This window comes from Pleurodeles waltl, chromosome 12 (genome assembly GCF_031143425.1).
Source record: "Pleurodeles waltl isolate 20211129_DDA chromosome 12, aPleWal1.hap1.20221129, whole genome shotgun sequence".
Taxonomy (NCBI): domain Eukaryota; kingdom Metazoa; phylum Chordata; class Amphibia; order Caudata; family Salamandridae; genus Pleurodeles; species Pleurodeles waltl.
In genome coordinates, this window is record NC_090451.1 from 31,430,993 (window position 1) to 31,458,766 (window position 27,774).

Here is a 27,774-nt window from a genome sequence, read left to right on the forward strand (position 1 = left end):
CTGTATGTCTAACCCAGAGCACTGAGCTGCATGGACGCCGGTGCTCTGTATGTCTAACGCAGAGCACTGAGCTGCATGGACGTCGGTGCTCTGTATGTCTAACGCTTATGCACGCACATTTTTAAGGCACTAGGGGCCTCATTCCGACCCGGACGGGCGGCGGACGCCGCCCGCCGGGCGGAAACCGCCCAAACACCGCCCCGCGGTCAGAAGACCGCGGGGGGCATTTCAACTTTCCCGCTGGGCCGGCGGGCGATCTGCAAAAGATCGCCCGCCGGCCCAGCGGGAAAGCGCCTTCCACGAGGATGCCGGCTCCGAATGGAGCCGGCGGAGTGGAAGGTGTGCGACGGGTGCTGTGGCACCCGTCGCGCTTTTCAGTGTCTGCTGTGCAGACACTGAAAAGCAATGTGGGGCCCTGTTAGGGGGCCCCTGCAGTGCCCATGCCATTGGCATGGGCACTGCAGGGGCCCCCAGGGGCCCCACGACACCCGTTCCCGCCAGCCAGGTTCTGGCGGTGTGAACCGCCAGAACCAGGCTGGCGGGAAGGGGGTCGGAATCCCCATGGCGGCGCAGCTTGCTGCGCCGCCATGGAGGATTCCCATGGGCAGCGGGAAACCGGCGGGAGACCGCTGGTTTCCCGTTTCTGACCGCGGCGGTCAGAATGCCCATGAATGCACCGCCAGCCTGTTGGCGGTGCATTCGCTGCCCTCGGCCCTGGCGGATTCAATCCGCCAGGGTCAGAATGAGGGCCTATGTAACATTGGCCCTCAAACCTCAACAATTGCATCTGCTTTCACAAATCTTCCAGACAACTCCACTCGTCCAAACTCCTACTTTTACGAATCCCACGCATATGGAAACCCGATCCGGTGGCCGAGCCTTATCCTACATCACGTCTAAAGAGAGAAACGACCTGCTACCACACACAAGAGCTTCCTCCTTATTTCTTGAATTCTGCAAGAAGCTGAAGGCCTGGCTTCATGGAGTCCCACTAGGCCCTAGGTGTGCTTGACTCACACCTACTCAGCGGCAGCAGACCCTCCCGGGAATAGTGAGCTCTACAAATCTGCATAGCATACCACAACATAAAATAACTCAACTCCAATGGGATTTACTGGGATTAGCAAATAAAATCATTTCCTAACTCAGACTATTTAAATGAAAGAACTTTACCATGGCTCTTAGTAAGGACAAAACCACCTATCTCAGCGATTGAGGCGATGTCATCTAGATGGGGTACGACCCCCAAACAAATCTCCATAAGTGAGACCCAAGTTTATAAAAGGTTCACCCCCCTTAAGAGTAAATACGTGTGCTACAACCAAAGCTTTCTAGCAAGGATATCTGGGAAACAGGGCACCAGTGGGGACAAGGCAGGGGGCAATCCGTGGTATAGATCATTCCTCAGTGCTGGAAATGTTTTGGGCCAAGAGTAGGTAGGCAGGATGAAAATTAGGAAAGTCCGCATCAGAGAAGGTGAGACTGCTGGAAATGGGACTGATTCAATGTTTTGTAAACAACTGTCCCATTTTAGATAAAATTGAACAAAAAAATTAAACCGTGTTTACTGCAGTAATGCGGGGTGTTATTGGGCTGACAGAGGGACAGGTCGCTATACATCAGTGACAGAGCCTTTAGTTAGCGACAGGGGCAAATTATTGCTTAAACACGTAAAATTAAGAACCAGAGCTCTTTAAGAATAAACTGACAGTAGCAAAAAGCTAAATGCTTGGCCGCCTAATATAAAATAAAATTAAGTCTGCTGTGGAATATTTTAGGAAAACAGACTACGAAAGATGTAGAAACTCAGGTCAGAGAACAGAATATAAAATGTAGGGTGGGCCGGGCGCACCTGAGGGGGGTATGCATGTCTTGGTGGCAAAACCAGGCAGTGAGAGAGAAGCCTTCTGTGGGTTTGATCACACTGGGGCACAAGTGCGCGTGTTTCTCTGCCACACATCCACTGGCTGAAGGTAAAGGACAGTGCTTTCCCCAACTCTCTGTTAAGCAGCAAAGCATAAGGTCTGTAGCACTTATGCAGCCTGTAAAGGAGCGCAAAGGCAGTAGATAGTGGCCTCAGACGTTTTGCGAAGGAGGACACTGTTGATACATATTTTGGTCTGGTTAGAGACTATGAACATGACAGCTTGGCCTTCAGTGGCTTCAGCTGGCTTGGTGGTTACCCCTCAGCCATAGACCCAGACTCTTGTAGGTCTGGTTGTGGAGGCAGTGGGCTGCCCTAAAGGATTAGTCTAGACGTGGAGACGGAGGCTGGCTCTTAAACTAGACCTTTGTGATGCAAACACGGCACAAAATCTTTGTACATACACTCCTAAAAGTCTAGTTTAGGTGTGTCGCTAGGGGATAACTGTACAAGAATTATCTAGAAGTGGAGCTAGGGACTGACTTTAAAAGGTCTAGACTGGGAATACAGCCAGGGCATGCCCCTAAACATCTGGTCTGGTATGGAGCCAGGGCATGCCCCTAAACATCTGGTCTGGTATGGAGCCAGGGCATGCCCCTAAACGTCTGGTCTAGGTATGGAGCCAGGGCATGCCCCTAAACGTCTGGTCTAGGTATGGAGCCAGGGCATGTCCCTAAACGTCTGGTCTATGTATGGAGCCAGGGCATGCCCCTAAACGTCTGGTCTAGGTATGGAGCCAGGGCATGCCCCTAAACGTCTGGTCTATGTATGGAGCCAGGGCATGCCCCTAAACGTCTGGTCTATGTATGGAGCCAGGGAATGCCCCTAAACGTCTGGTCTAGGTATGGAGCCAGGGCATGCCCCTAAACGTCTGGTCTAGGTATGGAGCCAGGGCATGCCCCTAAACGTCTGGTCTAGGTGTGGAGCCAGGGCATGTCTGTAAACGCCTGCTCTAGGTATGGAGCCAGGGCATGTCCCTAAACGTCTGGTCTCGGTATGGAGCCAGGGCATGTCCGTAAACGCCTGGTCTCGGTATGGAGCCAGGGCATGTCCGTAAACGCCTGGTCTCGGTATGGAGCCAGGGCATGTCCGTAAACGCCTGGTCTCGGTATGGAGCCAGGGCATGTCCATAAACGCCTGGTCTAGGTATGGAGCCAGGGCATGTCCCTAAACGCCTGGTCTAGGCATGGAGCTAGAGGCTGACTCTAAAAGTCGGGACTCGGTTTGGTGTCAGGGGCTGACTCTAAAAGGATGGTCTATACAGAACATGAGTAGCCTGAATTCAGAATACTACACCAAGGTGAATCCAGAAGGCCAGGTGATACTGAAGCCTGGGGACTGATTTCAAAAGACTAAACTGGAGTAGAGCCTGGAGGCTGACTAAAGAGCCATAAAAAATGGCCTGCGAAAAAAAATACATTTTAGAATGGTGGTACTTGTTTCTCTCACTCCCCAGGATGTACTAATCATTTTATCCGGTTGTTTTTGTCAAAGCAAAATACTAACACAAGGAAAGGTCTAAGGGCCAGAAAGGGCGCTCTAAATGTTTTAAAGTCTTCCTTCACTGCAACCAGGCTACCAATGTCAGGAGCAGTGTGAAGGGTAGGAATGCGAGGGCACCCTGGTCACTCCACGGTCACTACCATACCACCGGGGATCAGCCGGCAATGCCGGGAGCATGTGATAGATGGCACGGCGTGGCCATCAGGGTCAGCTCGCGATCCTGCCACCACTAAGGTACCATCTCAGGCATCAGCGAGCAGTGTCAGGACCAGTATGAAGGGTAACATGGTGAGGTCGTTTGTATCACTCACAACCACTGCCTTACCACCCCAGGCCTCAGCGAACACTGTCAGCAGCAGTATGATGGGTAGCATGGCAAGGTCATTTGGGTTACTCCACGGTCACTACCTTACCAACCCAGGCCTCCGCGAGCAGTGCCAGTAGCAGTGTGATGGATGGACAGCAAGTCATCGGGTCAATCCAACAACCACGACCACATTACGACCCCAGGATTCAATGTGCAGCAGCTGTGAAGGCGCACCCGCAGCTCCTTAGAACCCCACCATTCGCCCACCCCTACTGCCTTCAACCCCACAGTGCCCTCCATCCATCACCAGTTCCTCACAACCTCTGACTTTACCTTATTACTTTACTGGCTGGTAAGTGTCGAGCAGAGGTCTTTAAGATCCTCCGCCTCCAGCCCGTCTTACGCCAGGGGCGCCTTGCATTCAGAATGTGAAACAGAGCAGCTTTGAATCATTTTCATAACCAACTGCATGTGTTTTCTATTTCAGGACCCAGAAAGGATGCAGAGGCAGCCAAGGAATTCATTTTGAAAATGTACATGGATGTATTTGACAAGTGTACGCAGAATGAAGGCACAAAGAAGGAGACGAAGGAGTGGACGTTCTACCACCACTACACGTGTGCCACGGACACGGACAATATCCGGAAGGTCTTTGAGGACCTGAAGGAGGCCCTGCTCATCAAGACGCTAAGGGACTTTGTGCTACTGTAGGTGGCGGCTGCCCTTAGCCACCGGATCTCCTGGGTTTGAATGGAGTGCAGGTGGTCCATGGAGACAGACTAGTACCTTCCGTCATTTTAAGGCAGACCGCTTAGCGTTTCTGACCAGCACTTTAAGCCATCTGGAGTCCATCCTCCTGGCCTTTTTCACCAGCATGATGGAGACATCTTGTATCCAGCATTCTAGTCCTTCTGACCAGCATGTCGGCCGTCGTGAATCCAGCCTCGTGGCTCTTCTCACGAAGACGTTCGGCTATCTTGAATCCAGTTCATGGCTCTTCCAAGCATCATGTTCAGCCATCCTGAATCCAATTCATGGCTCTTCCAAACAGCATGTTCAGTCATCTTGAATCCAACTCATGGCTCTTCCGAGCAGGATGTTCAGCCATCTTGAATCCAATTCATGACTCTTCCAAGCAACTTGAATCCAATTCATGGCTCTACCGAGCAGCATGTTCAGCCATCATGAATCCAGCTCCTGGATCTTCTGACCACCACATTAGACCATGTTGAATCTAGCCATGTGCCCCTTTTGACCAGAAAGTTTGGTCTTCATGAGTACAAACTCCTGGTCCATCAAACTACTGTTCCCAAGTCTGTGCGGCCCACTTCAGACAAGGAGGGTGCATGGCACTCCCACAGAGGGTCTTTGACTCAATTTTCCCCTTCCTGTGTGAGCTGAGGGGTTTTGAACTATTGATGACAAGCTGCACCTGGCCTTCCTTCTCCTACTGATGCTTTAGATGCACCTGGCACTTCCTCCGCACAAGGCGTCTCGGATACCTGCACTTTGTCCACAAGAGGTGTTTTGTTGGCTCCCGCTACTCCTGACACGTCCTTCCGATAGATGCACCTGTAGCTCTCAGCGCTTCACCTGAATCTGGCATGTTGGCTTCCTGATGTGTTAATGGAGGTGGCCGTCGAGGCTGACATCTACGATGCTCTGCAGGTCACGTGTTCTAATCCCAGCAAGGTCAATGCAACTTTACGTCCTTCCGAGGGTGTAAATTTAGTTCAATGAAATTGGGCAATTGCAACACCGCCTAGAGGAAGACCTTAGAGAAGGCAACATGAGCTACGAAGCCTTGTATGAAAACAAGGAGTATATGTTCATTATTATGGAAATTAGACAAGATGTGCAGGTGGCTTTTAAAGGGGCTTTCAGTTTAGGGTGTAATCAGTGTTCACTGTAGAGTGCTTGTATATATCAACAAGACAGCCTTACCAGAGAGTAGTTTACATTTCATATTTATTATTAATATATCTCACTAAGAGATCCTTAAAGATTTAAGGGCAGCAATCCTATAAAGAGATGTAATATCCATCAGTCTTCCAACTTTGAAGAATGCTCCTGAAGTAACCTGATTTGAGAACTCAGTGTCATAGCATGAATTTGTAAAGACATCAAAGCGAAACATTTCACAACAAATAATCATTGTTTCTGCCTCGCTTGAAATACATTTAAAAATGGGGTGTTGATCTTCGCGTCACGCAAACACCTTTTGGGTAGGCTTTCAGTTTGGGATATTAACGGCATGTGGCAAAGTCCCCGCAACTTTAATAACTCAAAGACAGCAATGAGCAGGTCAAACTTCATTGGTTACATTTCTTAAAGTGTTGGGAACTTCGTTGTACTCCATTTGCAGTTTGTAACTATTGATTAGTTTGAAGATTTCAACTAAAAACATGTTACTTTCCTGCTCAAATTGTTCAGCAGGCGGTGGATATTGTGGCAAGTGACTCAGAGCCTTAATTCTTTCAGAAGCGCTGCGGCCATGGACATGTGTACCTGCAGCGGCCCGTTCGATGAGCCTGGTGTCCAGGTGTGCTCCGATGAACTCTACGATGGCAATCTTGAAGTTTTGACTTAATTCACACAGACACAGTATACTCTCTCAGTGCACATCCTATGCAGCACAGGATAGAACTGTCTTGATACAGGAGCAACAATTGCCACAGTAAGGGGCTCCTTCAGGACAGTATCAGTGTTTTGGCCTCAGTCAGTTTCACATGTTGAGGATGAAGATGGTCAGATGAGAAGAGCAGCGTGCTACCTGAGATGAAGCACCTCAACACCGCAGGGATAGGAGCTAACATAAAAATGCAATTTAAATTCAATGCAGTACAGATGTCTATCACCGTTTGGTAGGTTGTTCTCTGAAGAGAAAGGTTTGGATCACAGGGAAGAGGAAAGGAACCTCTCCCAGGCGTGACCGTCAAGAGCAGAGCAGCAGGAGGTGGTAACCCAAGGGTACATACGCATGGAATGAACATCAGCGCTGATTTAAAACAAGGTGCTGTGTTTGCCAATCCTGGAGCAGACAGTAGAGTGTGGGGCGACTTTCCCTAGGTTCCAGATGATCATGTTTTAGAACATTTAATTTTGCCCTCTGAATGGGGACACTGTTTTGGTACATTCTGTTTTCCTCTAAGAAAAATAAAATAAAGAAACATTATTAAAAAGTTGTCTTAAATGTTATGTCATACTGTGCCGCTAGAACCGGGCAGATTGATAGATGTTGTGATGGAGGACACATTGGATACCCAAGGAAGTATGAACTTAGGGTCAGTCTGGACATCTTGGTGGACATGAGTGCAGGTGATGGATCCGGATTTTATTGCTGGACAGTCACTGAGGATGTAGGAACCATCGACATTGAAATATCTGAGGTTTGAATCTCCTGGGATCTGTCCTCAATGTACAACAAGTCTCGTGTCCGCTTAATGCTACCACAAAAGAACATTTGCTGCGACCTCTGGTGGTTTTGGGCAAACAACCTGGGTTCAAAGGAGCTCCCTTTCCAACCTCTGGTTTTTGTTCTTACTACTTTGTGCAATCATCTCAGAGGGATTCGTGTTTATAATTTTGTGGGTAGATTGGGGGCATGTATTGTGAATGGCAAAAGATGTGGCTGGGAAAGGAGGTACTGTGACTCCCGCAGGTACAGGACGCGTGAGAGCCGGGCGCTATCACAGAGCAGTCTGTCTTCCATTAACAACTGAACTTAGCTTTGGAGACCTTGAAGTGCTGACTGGTGATCCGGGTGTTTGTGGCCAGGCATCAAAGGGTTTCAACTTCACCATAGGCACCTAGGCTGATTCTCACTACATCATGAAACTCTATACCTGTTTAGTATGTTTAAGTACATATTTAGAGAATCGGTCCCATACACAGTATATTTTACCCAGATGAGTGTTGTATTTTCCTCTGTCCTGTACCATGTCTTGTGAATCTGCACACACTGAGAGAAAGGGTTACATCAGTAGATAACAGATGATACCAGAGTTAGGTTTCATGAGAATAAAATGTTTACGCAGGAGTTAGATAAGGGGATTTTTTTTACACAACAGCCCCCTCCCTCCCTCATCGCGGCTATCCAGCAAGCTTTACCCTATGAGATAAACCCTTCTGGGAAGGTAGTGGCCTCACCTTCCCTTGCACCAGGCTCCTTGAGGGTTTCCTGGACCAGAGGTGGTGCCTGTAGAGTTGAGCTCTGCATCTTCTGCCAGCTGTGGTGTGCTGTTGGCAGCTGAATCCCCAGTTGGGCAGGGCAGGCTCACAGGGACACTGATAATCCAGTGCTACTGAGGGGACTCCATGTTAGTTTGACTTACTAATTCTTAAATCCTGCCCCTAGCACTTCACTTGCTTGAGCCCTTCCTATTCCGCATGGAATCCCGCGCCCCCCCCAGTCAAAGCCTCACAGAGATCCGAAGGTAGGAAAGGGGTAAGGGTTTTCTGTATTCCATCAAAAATAGCATCTTACCTCCTGAAGTTCCTTATTTACTCTGATATTAAAGCATTTTCAGGCACTTTGTTGTAATTTGACACCATCACTAATTTGCACCCTTACGCTGCTGACTTAGACTGTTTTAATAAGCTTTCCATGTCTCAAGGCCAAGAGCTCCATGGAGTAATGCATCTGGGCTTTTGGACTGGATCCCTGGTATACATCCCTCTTTTACGCACATTGAGAATCTTCTTAAAGAGTTTGGTGGAAGCAGGGCATCCGCCAGAATTTGGGCCACGTCCTTGTTGCCCTCTTTACAATGCGTACATGTGTATACACTCCGAACAGGGTGTACGCGACATCTGTGCATTTGTCAAAGTCTAATTAACCATTTGTCAAATTCTAATTAACACATTATGTAGTCTCAATGCCCACATTGCAGAAATTATCAGAAATGTCAGATACCAAATGAAACTACTCAGTCATCAAGCTGTTCCCTTATAACCAAGGACTTACATTTGCTGTCCAACAAGGTCTTATATTTGCTGTCCAACAAGGTCTTGTATTTGCTGTCCAACAAGATCTTACATTTGCTGTACAATTATTAATCATCTTGCATATTGAATATGGAAACACTGGACTTCCCAAGATTCACCTTGTCACTCTGAAGCCAGATCTTCAAATCTATAGACTCATCACAAATACCAGGAAATTGTATAGGGTCGCCACAGATTTTTTCCTCTTTATACCTCCTCCCCCTAGAGGCACAATCAGTCCACAAATAGCCTTACAAAGAAAGCCATCCACCTGAACCACCATACCTCTCAGAAACCTGAGTTAGCTGGACAGATTGCTCGAGAGCACACGCAGCAGGTGCTCAGGACCCAACGATTCAGGAAAATGACCACCAGCAAACGCTCTGCCCCAGGCCAGGCCATGGAACTGGAACTGCCTCCCACCTGACACTAAGCCAACCTATCCTAAGTCCTTCGCCCTCACTGTACCTCGCCGGTGTGTTTCACCCTCCTCCATCTCTGGATTACCTTCTGGTGAATCCCTGCACACTAGTAACATGAAGGTGTTCTGTAACCTCTAAACATAATAACAACAAGTAAAGTGCCAACAAGATGTTGTCAAAAATGGGACATTCTGGAACCCGTCTCATTTGTGCTGTGGACAATGCCAGGCTGGGCAAGAGGAAGAGGGTCTTTTCACTGGGTGACCCCTTTAAGCATTCTACATAGAGCAGCTAGTCCGACACTATAATGAAGACCCATCGCACACTGCTATGTGTTTGCAATGAATTTTTAATACACTCTACAGCTCCTCGTGGATTTCTTTTAGGCAAATGTGACGAGGCGCTGTGAAGACTTATGCTCCTTCCGAAGCACTTTCCCTTCACCCATTGTCTTTTTGATCCAAGGCAGGTAATTGGAAATTCGAGTGTAAACACCGGGTGGGAAGTCCATGCCAAAGGAGACCACACCTTCCACGACCCCGTTACAGACCAGAGGCCCGCCCGAGTCTCCCTGAAACAGAAATAAGAGGACAAAAAACACATGAGTGCAAACAGAAAGGTGTTACAGAGAACAAGCATTGGCAAAGCCAACAGGTCTCCCCCTTGGAACCTACTGGGTTTGCCAATGTTTTTTTACCCATGCTGCACAGCATTCCTAAGGCTTAGCAGCACGGCTAAAAAAATTTCTAAAAAGCCTTTACCTAGCTGAATGGGTCATTTTGTAGGTATGGGCATCATGCATGTGATTGCCTACAAAGTCTGTGCCTACAGAAATGCATGAGCGCCTTTTTTTTCTTTTTAGTTATCCATCAGAATTGAGTCAGTAACAATTTTTTTTTTTTTTTTAAACATGCAAAATAGGTTGAGGGATGGAAGCAACACGGGGTGGATGGGACAAAGCAAACAGGGCTGGAGGAAGCAACACAAAGGTGTGGGAGGGGTGAAGAAGCAATGGCCGTGCAGAGGGTAAGGAGAGCAACACACAAGGAGGCCATCGGGAGAGTACGCGGTGTGAAGGAGACGCAACAGGCGAGAGAGAGAGAGAGCATGGGTGGGGGAATGCAAGGTGGAGGGCAGGGTGGTGATGAGGAGCAATGAGGGAGAAGCAGATGGCGTATAAAGCAGGTAGGGGGCGGGGAGAAGTACACGAGTGACAGAAAGCAACGCATAGTGCAGGTGGAGAAGGAGACAAGTGGAAAACACATGCATTCCCTTTGTGTGCTTAACCGAAAAAAGTAGTGCCTGAGATGCGAGCAGCAGAAGCCAGCCAAGTAAGAGATATCGTAAGGAGGCTGTACGCCATTGGAGCCACAAACACAAGATTGACAAGCTGGGACACAAATAAGAACCAGACAAATGAGTGTGACCGAAAAGCCAACCAATGGTATGCAATGGGCGGGCTCAAAGCCTCTGTATGCTCTAGGTACACTGACAATATATTTTTCAGGAGACAACATAGGTGCTGTCTAGTAGGATCAGCCTAAAAACATTAATTCATTCACTGACCTGATCGCCCCTGAAGGAAGCCCGTGCTTTTTTAGGGATTACACAGAGCCAGCTCTGTAACCCTCAACTCACTAATCAGAGAACAAGTTGAAAGCTGTTGAACTAGTTGTGATTATGGTGGTCAGGGTATCTTGCAGCACTCTGGACTTTCCAGCAGCATCTTTTTAAGCCGCACATTACTTTAAGATGTGGCAGCCAGACTGGAGGGAGGCACTGCTGAGGATGTCTCAAGTTATCCTTGTGTCCTGGGCCTTCCAAAATACTTCGAATTGGTCCAGGGTAATTGTGTACGTGTAAATCCCAAGCTCTGGGTCTGGTTTCAGTGGCCTGACTTGGGCAGCTTGTGTGGCTCAGAAAGGGAGACCTCGGCCAGCCTGTTCTGCTAACCAGTGGGGAGACTCAGGTCTAGAAAGACCTTTCCAGGCAGCAGAGTATTCGAGAGACTTTAGCAGGGACTTTAAACTATGATTCCTAGTTCTATAGACCTTACAAAGAATAAGACGGCTGAGGGACATTACTTGTAGATGCATGTCGTTATGCAAAGCGGGACTATTCTGTGGAACGATTGCACCCGGGGCCTATCTACTCTCAACACTAACACCCTGACCTATCTACTTTCATCATTTACCAGGCTAGACCTGTCATCATTTACCACCCTGTACCGATGCAATCTCAGAATGTACCACCCTGAGCCTAACCACTCCCATCATTTACCAACCCAGACCTATCCTGTCTCACCATGTACCACCCTGGGCTCATCCACTCTCACCATGTACCACCCTGGGCCAATCTACTCTCACCATGTACCATCCTGGGCCAATCTACTGTCATCATATACCAAGCTAGACCTGTTCTGGCTCACCATGTAACACCCTGGGCCAATCTTCTCTCATCATTTACCAACCTAGACCTATCCTGTCTCACAATGTAACACCCTGGGCTCATCCACTCTCACCATGTACCACCCTGGTCCAATCTACTCTCATCATTTACCAACCTGGACCTATCTATTCTCATTGGTTCCTAACCTTGGGTGTATCTACTTTCATCATTTACCACCACAGGCATTTCCGCTCTAACTCTACACAACAACAGACCTATCCACTCACACAATATACCACCCCGGGCCTATCCAGTCTCGCCATGTACCACCCCGGGCCTACCAACTCTTGCTGGGTACCGTCCTGACTGTTTTCACTGTACTTTTGAGAACGTTTAAACTTCACAATAACTTTGGAACCTCTTGGTTAGAGTAATAACACATGTATATATGTATAATCAGTGAGCGTGCTTTAGGTCTTCAAAGCGGATAAAACAGAGATCGTCATCATGAGCAGTAAAACAGACTTCTCAGGGGATGGAGGATTCCCCCAAGACATCAGCTAAAATCCTGAGAGTCATTATAATGAGTTGTCCTTAAGACCTCAGCTATGAGCAGTGATCTCATCATGTTTCTTAAGTCTCTGAAACATTACAAAAGCAGTCAGATCTCTTACTTTTGAGCCCTAACTCAAGTGGTCATGGCTCTGGTCACCCCCCATCTTGGCCATGCCAATTCACTTTATATTGGCTTACAAAAAGTTTTACTTATCAGACTCCAGACTGGTCAGAACCAAGCAGCACGTCTTATTTATAAGCAGCCTAGAAACTCCCCTATCATTCCACGTTTGAGAGCCCTTCACTGGCTTCCTTTGGAGCAAATAATCTTTTTTAAAATAGGTTGCATCACCTTTAAGGCATTTTCTGATGGTCTCTCATTCATAAAATCCAGTCTCAAGAATCGGAAACTTGGTTTTCCTCCCAGAATCTCCTGTCCATCTTCACGTGTAACAAGAAACGGATGGGTGGTATTAGAGTCTCTGTGCTGGCTCCGCTGATCTGGAATTCTCTCCCTTCTACAATATGGCTATCTCTGGATTAATCGAAGGTTAGACAGGAGCTATAGACTTGGCTATTTCGGCAAGCATATTTGCTAGTGTAATCTCTCGCCTGAAATCTTTGATCATATAACCTGTTCTGTCTCTCAGTGCCTAGAAACCTTGTGGTATGCTTGCACTAATCAAGTTCCTATAACATGAGAAAACGTTTACCACCCTGGGTCTACCCAGTCTCAGTATGTACCACCTTGGGTCTACCAACTCTTGCAAGGTACCTTTCTGAAACTGATTACTGTACTTTTAAAGAAAGTTTAAACTTCACAATAACTTTGGAGCCTCTTGGTTAGAGTAATAACGTGTATAAATATGTAATCAGTGAGAATGCTATAGGTCTACAGTGTGCCTACATTACTTCCTTATTACTGCAGGTGTTTCCGGGTGTCAGGACCAACCCGTATTAAAACAGTAACCTCAATTTGCTTGTAATAACTTCTTGGAAGCTAGTAGCCATGTTCCAACAGACGCACGTTCACTTTTGGCTGACAGGTGGTAGCAACCACACACTTTTATCAAACTAAATGTGTAAGTAATTTTGCTTTTTGCCATTTATATGATACACGTTGCCCTTAACTGTGTACTTTGTAAGGAGATAGCTGCTCCTTCAGAGTTTCACACCGATATAAAGACTCTCGGCCTTTAGCTTCGAGCCACTACATGGTAAATTAACTTTTGGTAGCTTGCAATGTGATTTAAAGTACCGTCTGGGGTATTTTACCTCATATATCACAAGTCTAAACCTCTATGCATACACAGGGAAAGGTTTCAGTTTTATTCGTGTTTAAATGTGTTGAAACTATAATGCTCTTAGTGTATGCGAAAGCCTTGCAATGTTTTCTACTGCACACATGCTAGGAGTGGTCTGAGCAAAAAATTTTAAATAAGCGAAATCCCAAGATTGTCACCTCTCCAGTGCTGAAGTCTATCACCTTAGACCTATACGCTGTCAGCGCGCGCGGTAGCGGGTCTGTGAGGGCCTTATGAAAGCACGTTGGCATTTTCTCAAATACCTGCTGGATAGAACCCTCGCTCACCAATAGGAAAAAGGGGATCTTCGTCAGGCCTCAGCCTGACCAATCACCAGAGAGAGGGAAGTGGAAAGGAGGCGCCACAATAGTGGGAGGGCCATGATAAGGCCTGCCCACAAGAAGGGCGGAGCAGTACCCTGGCAGCGTAGTGCCCGCTTAAGGTAAAGTCAACGCAGACAGAGAGCAAAGTCTGGGTAGTCAGTGCCAATAACCAGCCTGAACTGTCATAGGCCTCCCCAGTGAGGAGGGGCTGCCAGTAAAAACATTAAAATCTCTGAATAATTTCCTAGTCAAGTCCCTTATGATAGCAGCAGTTACTCATCGATTCACCGGAACAGCAGACCACCACCGAGTGCCTGGTGTTGAGATGTTGGACCAACACCTCCTGGTGCCAGAACCTGCCATTCTATGGAGTACATGAGAAGCAGGCAAACCCACTGATCAAGAAATGTGCTGCCATCACCTGACCATGGCCCACAGCCCCTACCTTGAGTAACAACTCAACTGTGACAAGGCGTGCCGATAAACAAAAAACAAAACTGTGACTCAGAGTTCAACCTCAGAACATGGATAAAAGAGGCCCACGCCTCGGTGTTCATAATCACAAATGCCAGATTGATTCTGACAGCCAGAAAGTACAAGGTAGAGTGGAGGAACCAGAATCAAAAACTGCCTCCTGACACCCACCGTAAACATCCTGAGCTGGGAATAAATCGTCACTCAGTAAGGCCCCTTCGATTGGACAGGGAGCACTTTCCGTCACCGAGCCCACTCCTAGGCGTCCCACGGGGAAGCACCGGACCCTCATCATTAACAGCCATGGGCCTGCCCGCTGCCGGTGGTTTATCCCAACAGTTGTATCTCTGTCAGAGTTTAGACCCTGGACCTGTCCACTCTAGAGTTTACCACCATGGAACTAACCACTACCAGTCTAACACCAAGAGGTAATTCCTACTGTGTTATGTGCAAGGGCTTGGGTTTTATACTATGAGCATATAGGTAATTGTGTGACCTCTAAGGTCAACAGGAAACAGAGGACTGCAACTTTTGAACCCGCCTACCCCTAACACGCTGTGCACCCATCACACTGGAGTAACTCCCAAGGCATGTGACCGCGAGGGCTCGCTGACCTGGCTGGTGTCCCGCATCCTGTTACTTCCCGCACAGAACATGCCCTCGTCAAGGAACGGGAAGAGGCGGGCGCACTTCCTCCGGCTCACCACTGTGATGTTGGTTTCAAACAACTTGTTGGTCACTCGGTTGTCGTCGATCAGGCCCCACCCGGACAGGCTGCAGGAGGTTCCGGTCGGAACATCATTGTTCTTCCAGGGCACAGGAATGGCCTGGACATACTTGTTTATAACTGCCGGCCTGGCGAGCTGTGGAGAGAAAAGAACCGCACAGTTAGAAGGATTTTTTGCAATCATGACATTTTGGGCCAGAATGAGGATTCTGTTAGCCTTGGGACCCTCCTGGTGCCTGTTATACAAAAGACATTATTGCAAGGACAAGCCGTAGACATTATCAAATGCTATAGAGATGAAGGTTCCCACATTATATTGTACTCAACTGCACCTTTTCTCTCGTGTCTTAAACCGTTGTTGAGCCTATGGAGGACTCAAGGTGGCCTCAGGCTCCCCGGTGCCCGTTCAGAGTGCATGGTTGAGAAGGGTGTATGTATGTAAGGTGTAGTTTGTCATACATATGGGAGGTGTGTGCGGTTGTGCTGTAAACACAGTGTGGCGGGCGTCCCTGTGCTGACACATGCAGTGTTGCAGAGAGAGTGAGAACAGACCCCGTCACGCAGGTGTACACTTACCATCTTTAGATGTGGAATGCACCATAGAACTCACCATGGACACAGTTCTCTGGGATCCACCAGTCTGCGTTCCCTATGAAGTCCTCCAAGGAGTCCACCCAGGAGTGACGGAAGTCCACCCCACTCGTGTCACTTTTATGCTACCGAAGGAGTCCACCAAAGAGCGACAGAGGCCCACCCCACTCGAGGCAGTGCGAAGCCACCAGGGAGTACTACACACACCTCACCCAGGAGTGATGGAACACTACCCTAGTCGAGAACTGTTAAGTCACTGAGGGAGTATTACATACAGTCCACCCACGAACGGCAGAGACCCATCCCACTAGAGGCACTTTTAAATCACTGAGGGAGGAATACATACAGTCCCCCCAAGAGCACAGAGGCCCACCCCACTCAAGGCACTGTTAAACCATGACCGAGTGAGTACTACATACTCAACGCAGGAACGACGGAAGCCCACCCCACTCGAGGGGCTGCCAGAAGGCAACATCACCCAGTGATTAATTTGTAAAAACCTAAGTGCCAGGACCCTTGTCCGGAAGCCACTGAAGCTTGCACCACCCATTGCCCCCCCCTAGCACTTACCATCACACTGATACGAGTGCGACAGTTCAGACTTTAATTATACATTGAAAATGACTAATATATACTGCCCAAGCTAGTCCTCTAGCTTTTTGTGGCAGGTGTTAGTAATTTTGATATATATTTAATTATTAAACAACTGCTGTTGTGCTCCTCACAAAATTAGACAAACAGCGCCACCATGTGGCAGGCTGTCATAACTGCTGATGTTACCAATAAAGTGCTGGTGCTGAGCACAGGAAACCACCAGCTCAAGTTAAGCACAGACCGCACCCTTTGGGGAGGAAGGTAGAGGCACCTGATCAGGCTGTGGAGAAAGTGATGGTTAGTGGCAGGTGATTATTCTGTGGTGGACTTGGTAAGCAAAGGCTGTTTAGCCTCGAAACCTCACACCCCCTGCTGGAAGGCAACTCCACCCTCAATGCATGGGCGGTAGGGTCACCTCGCCAAGCCATGGGGAGAATGATGGTTAGCTGCAGGTGAGTTTTTATCATGGAGGGGGAAGCAAAGGCCTTTTTGCCTCAATCGATGGAAGCCCGCCCTTCTCATGGATCAGAAGGACAAAACCTGCACTTGTGCAAGTCTTCAGCTGTTCTACAGGAGTATGCCCCAGTCCCCTGACGGCACGGGTGCCTGGGGAACGCTCCCTGGACATCCTCCAGTGGATCAGGACTGAGCGTGCACTTTTGCAAGTCCAGTCCTTGCCTGTAGGGAATATGTTCCGGTTTTAGCAACACAAAAGGATGACGGACGGAGTGCTGACAATGCAAACACTCACCCCCAGTCACAGATCTGGGTTTAATCCATCAGTTTTTGTTGCTTGCCATGCCATTTCAGTTTGGACCCAGCCATATGCAAATCAGTCTTGACCCTGTTCCTCATGGGAACAGTCCAGCCCGAACTGCGAGGCCAGGTCCTCCTTGGACCGGAAACAAGCATCCTGGGACCGGTTTCAGGGTTTCACCCTTCATCAGCCAGGCTAACTTGAATCCAGGCAGTTCGGGCTGGACTGTTCCCATGAGGAACAGGGCCAAGACTGATTTGCATATGGCTGGGTCCAAACTGGGGTGGCATGGTGAGCAAAAGAACAATGGATTAAACCCAGATCTGTGACTGGGGGCGAGTGAGTGCATTGTCAGCACTCGGTCCATCATCCTTTTGTGTTGCTAAAGTTGCCCTAAATGGGAAAGGTATGCCCAGACGTGGGTCCCTTGCTCACTGTGCCACTGGATTCAAGCTAGCATGGCTGATGAAGGCTGGTTACTAATGTTAGTGGTGTGCTGGGCTTGAGTGGCACTGCATTGTCACCACCCACCAGATCAGTGACCCTCCCAACTCACCACTTGCAAAAATCACAGCGAGGAAACCAGGAAGCATGGTCAATCACAAAATATAATCCTACGAAAGAGGGCACAACATTCATGCCCAGAAGGCGCAGGCAGGATTCTGTTCAGAATTACAGCAGTTCCATTCAACTCATGGTCAGTGGCAAGTGGTTTCTGAGGTCATTTCACATCTGAGGGGCATATTCACCTCATGGGGGCCAGCCAGGCATGCTGTAGAGGCACCTGACAGCCACAGGCAGGGGTCTGCCATGCCTTGCATGTGGCACCTCGACCAGCACTGTGGCCTAGTAAGTGTTTCTACCGGCGAGACTGACTGAGAGCCCAGCACCTCTGCTGAGGGGGCAGAGAGCTGCAGGGTTAATGGATGCGCTTCAACCTTTTTTGTTTTGACACATGGCCCATGCCACAAACCTCTAAATAACTCCCTGGGGTCCTTGTTAGGCACGGGCACGAAAGCAGCCTTTATTTCCCCAACCCGGTGTTACCAACACCGCGATACAGTAACACATAGGAGGTGGGACATACAGCCAATATCAGTGGAATCCAGAGGCCAACTAAGAAATGGGAAATCACTGGGGGAACTGGTAATTCCAAGCCTGATTTCTCATGGAGATTCCACCTCTTTCAACAGTCAGACTCTCTGTAGACCTCACAGTTCCGATGGGGCAGTTACTGGTGTAACCTGCCCCATCAGATACCCTGACGGGTCATGTTCGCGCTATATAAAACTCTGCAAATAAAAAAAATAAAAAAATCAGGATTAAAAGGTCACTCATAATGGGGGCCTAAATCTTCTTGCAGAAGTCTGTTTTAGGGGAAGCCTGAGATACTGAGGCAGTTCACTATTTCTAAAAACAATCTCTTCACGGTTCTCACCATGGGCTAAATTGCAGTCTCTGCGGCAGCACTTGGGGGGCTCCGGAGATTGGGGAGTCGGGGACTTACCTTCAGCAAGCGGATGTCATTGAACGGGATCATCGCACTGTCGTCGTACCCCGGGTGTGTGTGGTAACTCTCCACGGCCATCATCTGCTGCGAGTGCTCGTGCACGTCCAGGTCATGGGCCCCCAGCACAATTGAGATGTTCCTGCAACAGACAAGAGGCGATGAAAGGCTCTCAGGTGGTAGTCCGAGCAGTGCCACAAACGCAAAACCTCCTTAGTGGCTTAATGCCACCTGGGGCACCTTTTTCTAGTCCAGTATTTCACACGCAGTGACCTGCAGGTCCAGATTTGTAATGGAAATGTTGAAACTACAAATCCCAGCATGCAAAGTGCTGCTCACTAAAAAACAAAGTAGGACTGAATGAAGATGTTACTCATGACACAGGCCACTTAGCGGCGCTATTACAAACATTCAGGCCAAATGAACCAGATAGTCAGGGTTGCAGAGGTGCAGAGGGCAGCCTCAGCATTGAACCATTGGCCGTATTTAGAGTTTGGAGGAGAGGGTCTCTGGTGCAAATAACTGCCAAGTGTCCCAGGTCCATGCGCGATGTTGAACTGTGGGATATGTAGTCCTGTTTTATGGTGCAATAAACAAGGCTACAGGTCGCAGAACTCAGAGAAAACCCCGGACTGGAGCAGCACTTCATGCATGGACCTGGGAAACCTGGCAGGGCTAAATGTGGCGGATGTTCACTCTGCAAATGAAGAAAAATACAGAAAAATACACTGTTCCAGCTAGAAAGAGAGAAGGATATGTAAGAGGGGTCCTATTTTTTAGGAGCAGAAACCTCACACACCCAGATGGGTGTCATGCTTCATCATCGGAGTTGCTCCTCGTCAGACTGGCGCTGCAATATCTGACGGGCACCACCCCTAATGGGGGGGCTCTTTGCCGGAGTTCTTATCTGAGATGATGCCATGACCCTAGGTGTGTGTGTAAAAGAAGGAGATCAAAAGGAAGGAATCTAAAATTGATTTTCTGAACCTAAAAGAGTGATCTATTTAATAATCCAAATGTAGGTCAGAGGCCAAGATTAAAACTAATCGCAAGAGTGAAACAGAGATAATGGTCAATCTCTGACAAGAGGGTGGGGAATTTCCACGCCATCCCTCATAAGGGTCAACATGTTTAGCGTCTTTTAGAGGCCCCAACAGGGTCCAGTAACGCTTCTTCAGGACCAAATTGACTAGATGTATCTGCTCTTCGTAAAAAATGCGCAAAAACCACTACCTGAAATTGTCAGGACAAACATATCCAGTCACTTACACTAGTATCGGATTACTAATCCTCTCTGTCACCCGTCCCCATTAGGGAGCGCCCTACATGGGACCACACGGACCAATTGTCAGGTACACACCTCCTTAATTACGGGTCCTCCTGCCAGCGGGTATCCTACCCGGGTCCGCGTCTCCCTAATGTGTACACTCTGCCCATGGAAGTCATTTAAGGGTCGCCAGTGGTCAGAGGTGGGACCCCTGGCTTTCCCCTTGCGACCCCTGGCATTGCCTTTGTGACCCCTGTACTCAGAGGTGGCAAAATCAGTGTCTGGGACACAGTGGCAGCTGTCCTTATGGATGTTGGTTGGGGCTCCACTCTCCTCGTTTTCTATCAAGTTTTTATTACACTAGTAGTAAACATGTAGCTTATGCACGATCAGTGTATTAAAAATATAGTACAATTAACTGGAATATGACTTTTTGACAGCAGAGGTAAGTAAAAATGGTTTTAAGTGTATGTTGTGTGCGTGTTTGCAGGTTTTTTTTTGTGTGTGTGTAAGTGTGAATGTGTATGTGAAAGTCGAGGTCAAAGGGCGTGTGATGTCACTTCTGAGACCCCTGACATTTTGGTGAATTGACGTTCATACGCCTGCCATAGTGCAAATGCCATTGAGTATAATGCAGCGGCAATATGGTGGGCCGAGCTTCCACCGCAGTTGTGACGAGTATCCTGTCCGCCAAGCTCTAAATAAGGGCCACTGAGTTCTCAGAGAATGTCAGTGCCACAGTTACTGCCCCCATCAGCGCGGTACTTTGTCATTCAGTGAGAAAGAGTGTAAACAACCACGCAAGAAGAGGTGTGGTTTAACCGCTGCATCCCACCGGGGAATCCATGTTCAAGCGCAGAGGTTTCATTTTACATTTCAATGTAGGCTCGAATTTATAGTTAGGGTCCCGAGAATTATGTTTCAATTCAAGGTCCAAATCAGTGCTTAATTTGTGCTTGTTTCCGGTGCTGAGCACCGGCACTTATTTTTGAGGGCCGGGGCTTATTCGTCTGCCTCAAGCATTTGCTGCGAGCAAAAGACACATATGGGAAAGACGGTGGAAGAGAGAAACGAAAAAGCGTTGCAAAGGGAGAAAGCAGAAAGCTGCAAGAGTGAGCTGAAGAGGCATGGAGTGGCTGTAAATGGATTCAAGAGGGCCGAGGTGGCTTCAGGATTACGCTGCCTCAGTATTCTGTGCTCGCACATTTAATTGCAGCAGCCGCAAGTTTAAGAGGAGGGCTTTGGGCACCGGCACCTTTTTATTTACAAATTAAGCACTGGTCCAAATTATGCTGTAAGGTTGAAAAGGCAAAAAATGTGGCGAAATGCGACACGTTCTGTGCCTGTATAATTTCACAATATTGACAATTTTACATACATTAATACTATTTGGAGAAAGGTTTCACGTCGATTCATCCCCTTTGCAGCTAGCAGGGTAAATTCATATTTATGCAGAAAACACCGCAGTCTTAAAATAACATTATCCAAATGTCCCTGCTCTAGCGAGTGTGAAATCAGGTATTTTTTTCCATGAAAAATTTCACAAAAGTATACTTTTATACAAAATTAAGTTTTCCATTATCGCACGACTTTTTAAGCGAATGCACAACTCGCTTAAAAAATGCACGATGCCCACAAGAGAGTGATTTGATCGAAATATTTCGTGGCGCGCTCCTTCCTGGCTTACTAAAAGTTACACGAAATTGAGCAATGCAAGACTCGGGAAAGTTAGGAACTTTTGTCGGGGTAGTTAACATTTCACTCACACCTACAATGCTTATAGTCTGATAAATACTTTACATGAGTTAATTTAACTGAACTGAATATGGGTTAGATGAGAGATGTCACTCAGAGTGGGAAGGGCATGTGCTGCCTGCGAGTGAGGAGATATGTCACTCAGAGAGGGACGGACCTGTGCGCTCTGAGTGTGAGAGGAGATATGCCACTCAGAGAGGGAGGGGCCTGTGTCCCCCTGGGTGTGAGAGGAGAGATGTCAGTCAGAGAGGGAGGAGCCTGTGTTGCCTGAGAGTGAGATGAGATATGCCACTCAGAGAGGGAGGGGCCTGTGTCCCCTGAGTGTGAGAAGAGATGTCACTCAGAGAGGGAGGAGCCTGTGCTGCCTGCGAGTGAGAGGAGATATGTCACTCAGAGAGGGAGGGGCCTGTGTCCCCCTAAGTGTGAGAGGAGAGATGTCACTCAGAGAGGGAGGGGCCTGTGTCCCCCCCGAGTGTGAGAGGAGAGACGTCACTCAGAGAGGGAGGAGCCTGTGCTGCCTGCCAGTGAGATGAGAGATGTCACTCAGAGAGGGAGGGGCCTGTGTCCCCCTAAGTGTGAGAGGAGATATGCCACTCAGAGAGGGAGGGGCCTGTGTCCCCTGAGTGTGAGAAGAGATGTCACTCAGAGAGGGAGGAGCCTGTGCAGCCTGCGAGTGAGGAGATATGTCACTCAGAGAGGGACGGACCTGTGCGCTCTGAGTGTGAGAGGAGATATGCCACTCAGAGAGGGAGGGGCCTGTGTCCCCCTGGGTGTGAGAGGAGAGATGTCAGTCAGAGAGGGAGGAGCCTGTGTTGCCTGAGAGTGAGATGAGATATGCCACTCAGAGAGGGAGGGGCCTGTGTCCCCTGAGTGTGAGAAGAGATGTCACTCAGAGAGGGAGGAGCCTGTGCTGCCTGCGAGTGAGAGGAGATATGTCACTCAGAGAGGGAGGGGCCTGTGTCCCCCTAAGTGTGAGAGGAGAGATGTCACTCAGAGAGGGAGGGGCCTGTGTCCCCCCCGAGTGTGAGAGGAGAGACGTCACTCAGAGAGGGAGGAGCCTGTGCTGCCTGCCAGTGAGATGAGAGATGTCACTCAGAGAGGGAGGGGCCTGTGTCCCCCTAAGTGTGAGAGGAGATATGCCACTCAGAGAGGGAGGGGCCTGTGTCCCCTGAGTGTGAGAAGAGATGTCACTCAGAGAGGGAGGAGCCTGTGCTGCCTGCGAGTGAGAGGAGATATGTCACTCCGAGAGCGAGGGGCCTGAGCCCCCTTAGTGAGGAGAGAGATATCACTCAGGCAGGGAAGGGCATGTGCTGCCTGCGAATGAGAGGAGATTTGCCACCCAGAGAGGCTGGGACCTGTGTCTCCTGAGTGTGAGAGGAGAGACCTCACTCAGAGAGGGAGGTTCCTGGGCTGTCTATGAGGGAGAGTCGAGATGATACTCAGAGAGGAAATGGCCTGGATTGCTTCTGAGAGGAGAGATGGCTCAGATACGTAGAGTGGCCTGGACTGTCTGTGAGAGGAATGATGGAGCCTGGGCTTTCTATGAGTGAGAGAGAGTGATGGCACAGATGCACGGAGTGGCCTGGACTGTCTGTGAGGGGAATGAGGGAGCCTGAGCTTTCTATGAGTGAGAGAGAGATGGCTCAGATACGTAGAGTGGCCTGGACTGTCTGTGAGAGGAATGATTGAGCCTGAGCTTTCTATGAGTGAGAGGAGAGATGGCACAGATACACGGAGTGGCCTGGACTGCCTGTGAGAGGAATGAAGGAGCCTGAGCTTTCTATGAGTGAGAGACAGATGGCACAGATACACGGAGTGGCCTGGACTGTCTGTGAGAGGAACGAGGGAGCCTTGGCTTTCTATGAGTGAGAGGAGAGATGGCACAGATGCATGGAGTGGCCTGGACTGTCTGTGAGAGGAACGAGGGAGCCTTGGTTTCTATGAGTGAGAGGAGAGATGGCACAGATGCATGGAGTGGCCTGGACTGTCCGTGAGAGGAATGAGAGAGCCTGGGCTTTCTATGAGTGCGAGGAGAGATGGCACACATACACGGAGTGGCCTGGAGTGTCTGTGAGAGGAGTGACGGAGCCTCGGCTTTCTATGAGTGAGAGGAGAGATGGCACACATACACGGAGTGACCTGGACTGTATGTGAGAGGAATGAGGGAGCCTGAGCTTTCTATGAGTGAGAGGAGAGATGATACAGATGCACGGAGTGGCCTCGACTGTCTGTGAGAGGAATGAGGGAGCCCGGGCTTTCTATGAGTGAGAGGAGAGATGGCACAGATACACGGAGTGGCCTGGACTGTGTGAGAGGAATGATGGAGCCTGAGCTTTCTATGAGTGAGAGACAGATGGCACAGATACACGGAGTGGCCTGGGCTGTCTGTGAGAGGAATGATAGAGCCTGGGCTTTTTATGAGTGAGAGGAGAGATGGCACAGATGCATGGACTGGCCTGGACTGTCTGTGAGAGGAATGATGGAGCCTTGGCTTTCTATGAATGAGAGAGAGATGGCACAGATACACGGAGTGGCCTGGAGTGTCTGTGAGAGGAATGATGGAGCCTAGGTTTTCTATGAGTGAGAGACAGATGGCACAGATGCACGGAGTGGCTTGGGCTGTCTGTGAGGGGAATGATAGAGCCTGGGCTTTTTATGAGTGAGAGGAGAGATGGCACAGATACATGGAGTGGCCTGGACTCACTGTGAGAGGAATGATGGAGCCTTGGTTTTCTATGAGTGAGAGGAGAGATGGCACAGATGCATGGAGTGGTCTGGACTGTCTGTGAGAGGAATGATGGGGCCTGGGCTTTCTATGAGTGAGGGGAGAGATGGCAGAGATACACGGAGTGGCCTGGACTGTCTGGGAGAGGAATGAGGGAGCCTGGGCTTTCTATGAGTGAGAGGAGAGATGGCACAGATACACGGAGTGGCCTGGAGTGTCTGTGAGAGGAATGACGGAGCCTCGGCTTTCTATGAGTGAGAGGAGAGATGGCACACATACACGGAGTGACCTGGACTGTATGTGAGAGGAATGAGGGAGCCTCGGCTTTCTATGAGTGAGAGGAGAGATGGCACAGATGCACGGAGTGGCCTGGACTGTCTGTGAGAGGAATGACGGAGCCTCGGCTTTCTATGAGTGAGAGGAGAGATGGCACAGATACACGGAGTGGCCTGGACTGTCTGTGAGAGGAATGATGGAGCCTGGGCTTTCTATGAGTGAGAGGAGAGATGGCACAGATGCATGGAGTGGCCTGGACTGTCTGGGAGAGGAATGAGGGAGCCTGGGCTTTCTATGAGTGAGAGGAGAGATGGCACAGATACACGGAGTGGCCTGGAGTGTCTGTGAGAGGAATGACAGAGCCTCGGCTTTCTATGAGTGAGAGGAGAGATGGCACAGATACACGGAGTGACCTGGAGTGTCTGTGAGAGGAATGAGGAAGCCTGATGGCACAGATGCACGGAGTGGCCTGGACTGTCTGTGAGAGGAATGACGGAGCCTCGGCTTTCTATGAGTGAGAGGAGAGATGGCACAGATACACGGAGTGGCCTGGAGTGTCTGAGAGGAATGACGGAGCCTCGGCTTTTTATGAGTGAGAGGAGAGATGACACAGATACACGGGAGTGGCCTGGGCTGCCTGTGAGAGGAATGAGGGAGCCTTGGCTTTCTATAAGTAAGAGGAGAGATGGCTCAGATACATGGAGTGGCCTGGAGTGTCTGTGAGAGGAATGAGGAAGCCTGATGGCACAGATGCACGGAGTGGCTTGGGCTGTCTGTGAGGGGAATGATGGAGCCTGGGCTTTCTATGAGTGAGAGACAGATGGCACAGATGCACGGAGTGGCCTGGACTGTCTGTGAGAGGAATGAGGGAGCCTGGGCTTTCTATGAGTGAGAGAGAGATGGCACAGACACCTGGAGTGGCCTGGGCAGTCTGTGAGAGGAATGATGGAGCCTAGGCTTTCTATGAGTGAGAGACAGATGGCAGAGATACACGGAGTGGCCTGGAGTGTCTGTGAGAGGAATGAGGGATCCTGGGCTTTCTATGAGTGAGAGAGAGATGACACAGATGCACGGAGTGGCCTGGACTGTCTGTGAGAGGAATGATGGAGCCGGGGCTTTCTATGAGTGAGAGAGAGATGGCACAGATACAAGGAGTGGCCTGGACTGTCTGTGAGAGGAATGAGGGAGCACTGACAGACACGCAGGGCCCAGGCTTTCTATGAGTGAGAGAGAGATGGCACAGATACACGGAGTGGCCTGGACTGTCTGTGAGAGGAATGAGGGAGCACTGACAGACATAGAGGGCCCAGGCTTTCTATGAGTGAGAGGACAGAAGGCACACATTGAGGGGGTGTCTGTGCTGACTATATCTGACAGAAGTGATGGTACACACAGATGGAAGGGCTAGGACTGATATATTTGAGGCGAGAGATGGTACAAAGATATGGAGGGGTCTGGGCACTCCGAGTGAGAGGAGAGATGGCACATAGGGAGGGCACTGGGCTGCCTGTGGGTGAAAGGAGAAGATGGCACACGGGTTGGGGGTGCCTGGGCTGACTGTTCGTGCGAGAAGAGCTGGTGTCAGAGAGGGAGGGGCTTGGACTGACCATATGTGAGGGAAGAGGCGCTGCACTGATGCTCACAGGAGGGGGTATGGCCACAACGCTGAGCACGGAGGTGACAGGATACTTACTCAGGACAGTGGGCCGCCGTCATCACCCACTGGGGGGCCACAAGGAACCCACCACAGATGTGACCACTGAGTTTCAGGGAGGCCATGTAGGGTCTGGAGTGCGGTTTGGCCTCCCTCCCTCCCTCCAATGATCTGGTGCCGGAGGACACCTAGGGGATGAAGCCAGATGAGAAACCGTGCTTAGTGAGGAGACACCGCTCACGAAGTTAGACCTACGAGCCACCCACAGCACTATCCCGGCTGCCTGCCTTCAAGGCGCTAGGACACTGAGGTTGAGTTGAACAACATACATGATCCTCACAGAGTGAAGCGAGTATGTAGCTCGCGGGCAGTGCCCTATGACTGGCATGTATGTTGTATGACAGAATAATGGACTGAGGGGGGGGTGGCACTGCCCCTGGCCACTACTCAATCCTGCAAACGCGCACTACATATGCTGAAAGGAGGGTGGGGGGGATGAGTGAATGCGGACAGCAGAGCCGCCTCACTCACACCCTGGCGTTGGATTGACTCTGCCCCATCCCCGCTGACAACCCTCAGATCATTCATATAATTGCAATAGCAGTCAGTGGAGCGCCCGGCTCACTTACCCGCACTGACCCACGAGCAGCAGAGGAAGAGCACGAGGACCCGAGGCGTCGCCTTCATGGCAGGACAATGCGCACAGAGCAGAGGCATGAACCTGGGGCCTCGTCCCGGCCACGTTTTTATAGTTTAAGAGATCAGGCGGCAGATAGAGAGGAAACCACAGTGTCTGTGGCCCTTTATCTCGTCGCTGCAGAAGAAGCGCCTTCCACCCCTCTCGGATGCTGCTTCAACGAGTTTTCCGGGTCAGGGGATGATGAGTATTGTAATCTGAAAATCAGTGGTGGCCGGCAGCTTTGGGAGGGGGGCAGGCGGGGCACACACACACACAGACTCATTCTTTCACACACAGACACTCACGCTCATCCATTAACAACACTCATAACACTCAAACATGCCCGCGCGCACCAAACATTCAATGTAAAACATAACACACATACATACACACACACATACCTTTAGCCTCCAGGTCCCAAGAGGGTTGGGACTGCTGCCTTCCCTCATTGGCAGAGACTGCTGACCCCACCCCACTCTGTGACGAGGTGTCGCTGATTGAGACTCGCCCTGGGTGCTTCAGGGCTTAAACTGAAGCGCCCAGGGAGAGTGTCAATGGGTGACGCTTTCCTCGTCACCCAGGGGAGGGCCTTGAGGCACCTTTGCTGGGCCGAGGAGGTCACACCCATAGGAGCTGTGACCTCAGCCCAGCAAAGTTCAGCTCAGGCAGCCAGGAGTCTGCGCAAAGCATGTCTGCTCCTGGCTCTCTGAGTTGAACATGAAGAGTGTCTGTCAGGCTGACCTTTGTTCAGCCAGACAGACACTCTTCATGGGTTAGGGGGGCGTGGCCCCTCCGCCCTAAAGGACAGGCCGCCACTGAAATTGAATCAGCAGTGTAACTGAGACTTCATGAGATTTTGTCCAAACACTGAATACAAAATGAGCTAGCCTTGAGAGGAGGCCACACCTACAAGATCCCACGGATCACCAGTGGGTGCGTGGACCCCAAGAGGCATCTGCACCCGCGCCCGCCCGGTCAGGATGCACGCGCCCTTGGGCTTCCAAGAGGCCCCATGTCAAGTCAGACACATTCAGTCCGTCTTGCTCTCAACAACCC

The 27,774-nt window shown here is 49.7% G+C and overlaps 2 protein-coding genes across 4 annotated transcripts in view; one reads left to right on the forward strand and one right to left on the reverse strand.

The window, feature by feature from the left end:
• Positions 1–8,220, forward strand: part of GNA15 (G protein subunit alpha 15) — a 42,825-nt gene extending 34,605 nt beyond the window's left edge. The window contains exon 7 of the mRNA XM_069216761.1: positions 4,222–8,220. Coding sequence (XP_069072862.1) covers positions 4,222–4,445 — 224 coding nt within the window. The 3' untranslated portion in view covers positions 4,446–8,220. The remainder of the gene's footprint in view (positions 1–4,221) is intronic.
• A 1,253-nt stretch (positions 8,221–9,473) lies between these two features.
• Positions 9,474–27,198, reverse strand: LOC138268262 (mast cell protease 1A-like). Of its 3 annotated transcripts, none has more exons than XM_069217746.1 (5): positions 27,120–27,198; positions 26,079–26,227; positions 18,363–18,504; positions 14,891–15,049; positions 9,474–9,713 (listed from the first exon to the last, which is right to left on the reverse strand). In XM_069217746.1, exons 1-5 carry the CDS (start codon positions 27,165–27,167, stop codon positions 9,525–9,527), a joined length of 687 nt encoding a protein of 228 aa, XP_069073847.1. In that variant the 5' UTR covers positions 27,168–27,198; the 3' UTR covers positions 9,474–9,524. The 3 variants fall into 3 exon arrangements, with proteins under 3 accessions (XP_069073847.1, XP_069073846.1, XP_069073848.1); XM_069217745.1 differs by having other exon boundaries at positions 14,801–15,049; positions 27,120–27,189; XM_069217747.1 differs by lacking the exon at positions 27,120–27,198 and adding an exon at positions 26,669–27,085 and having other exon boundaries at positions 14,801–15,049.
• Between the last annotated feature and the right edge of the window lie 576 nt (positions 27,199–27,774).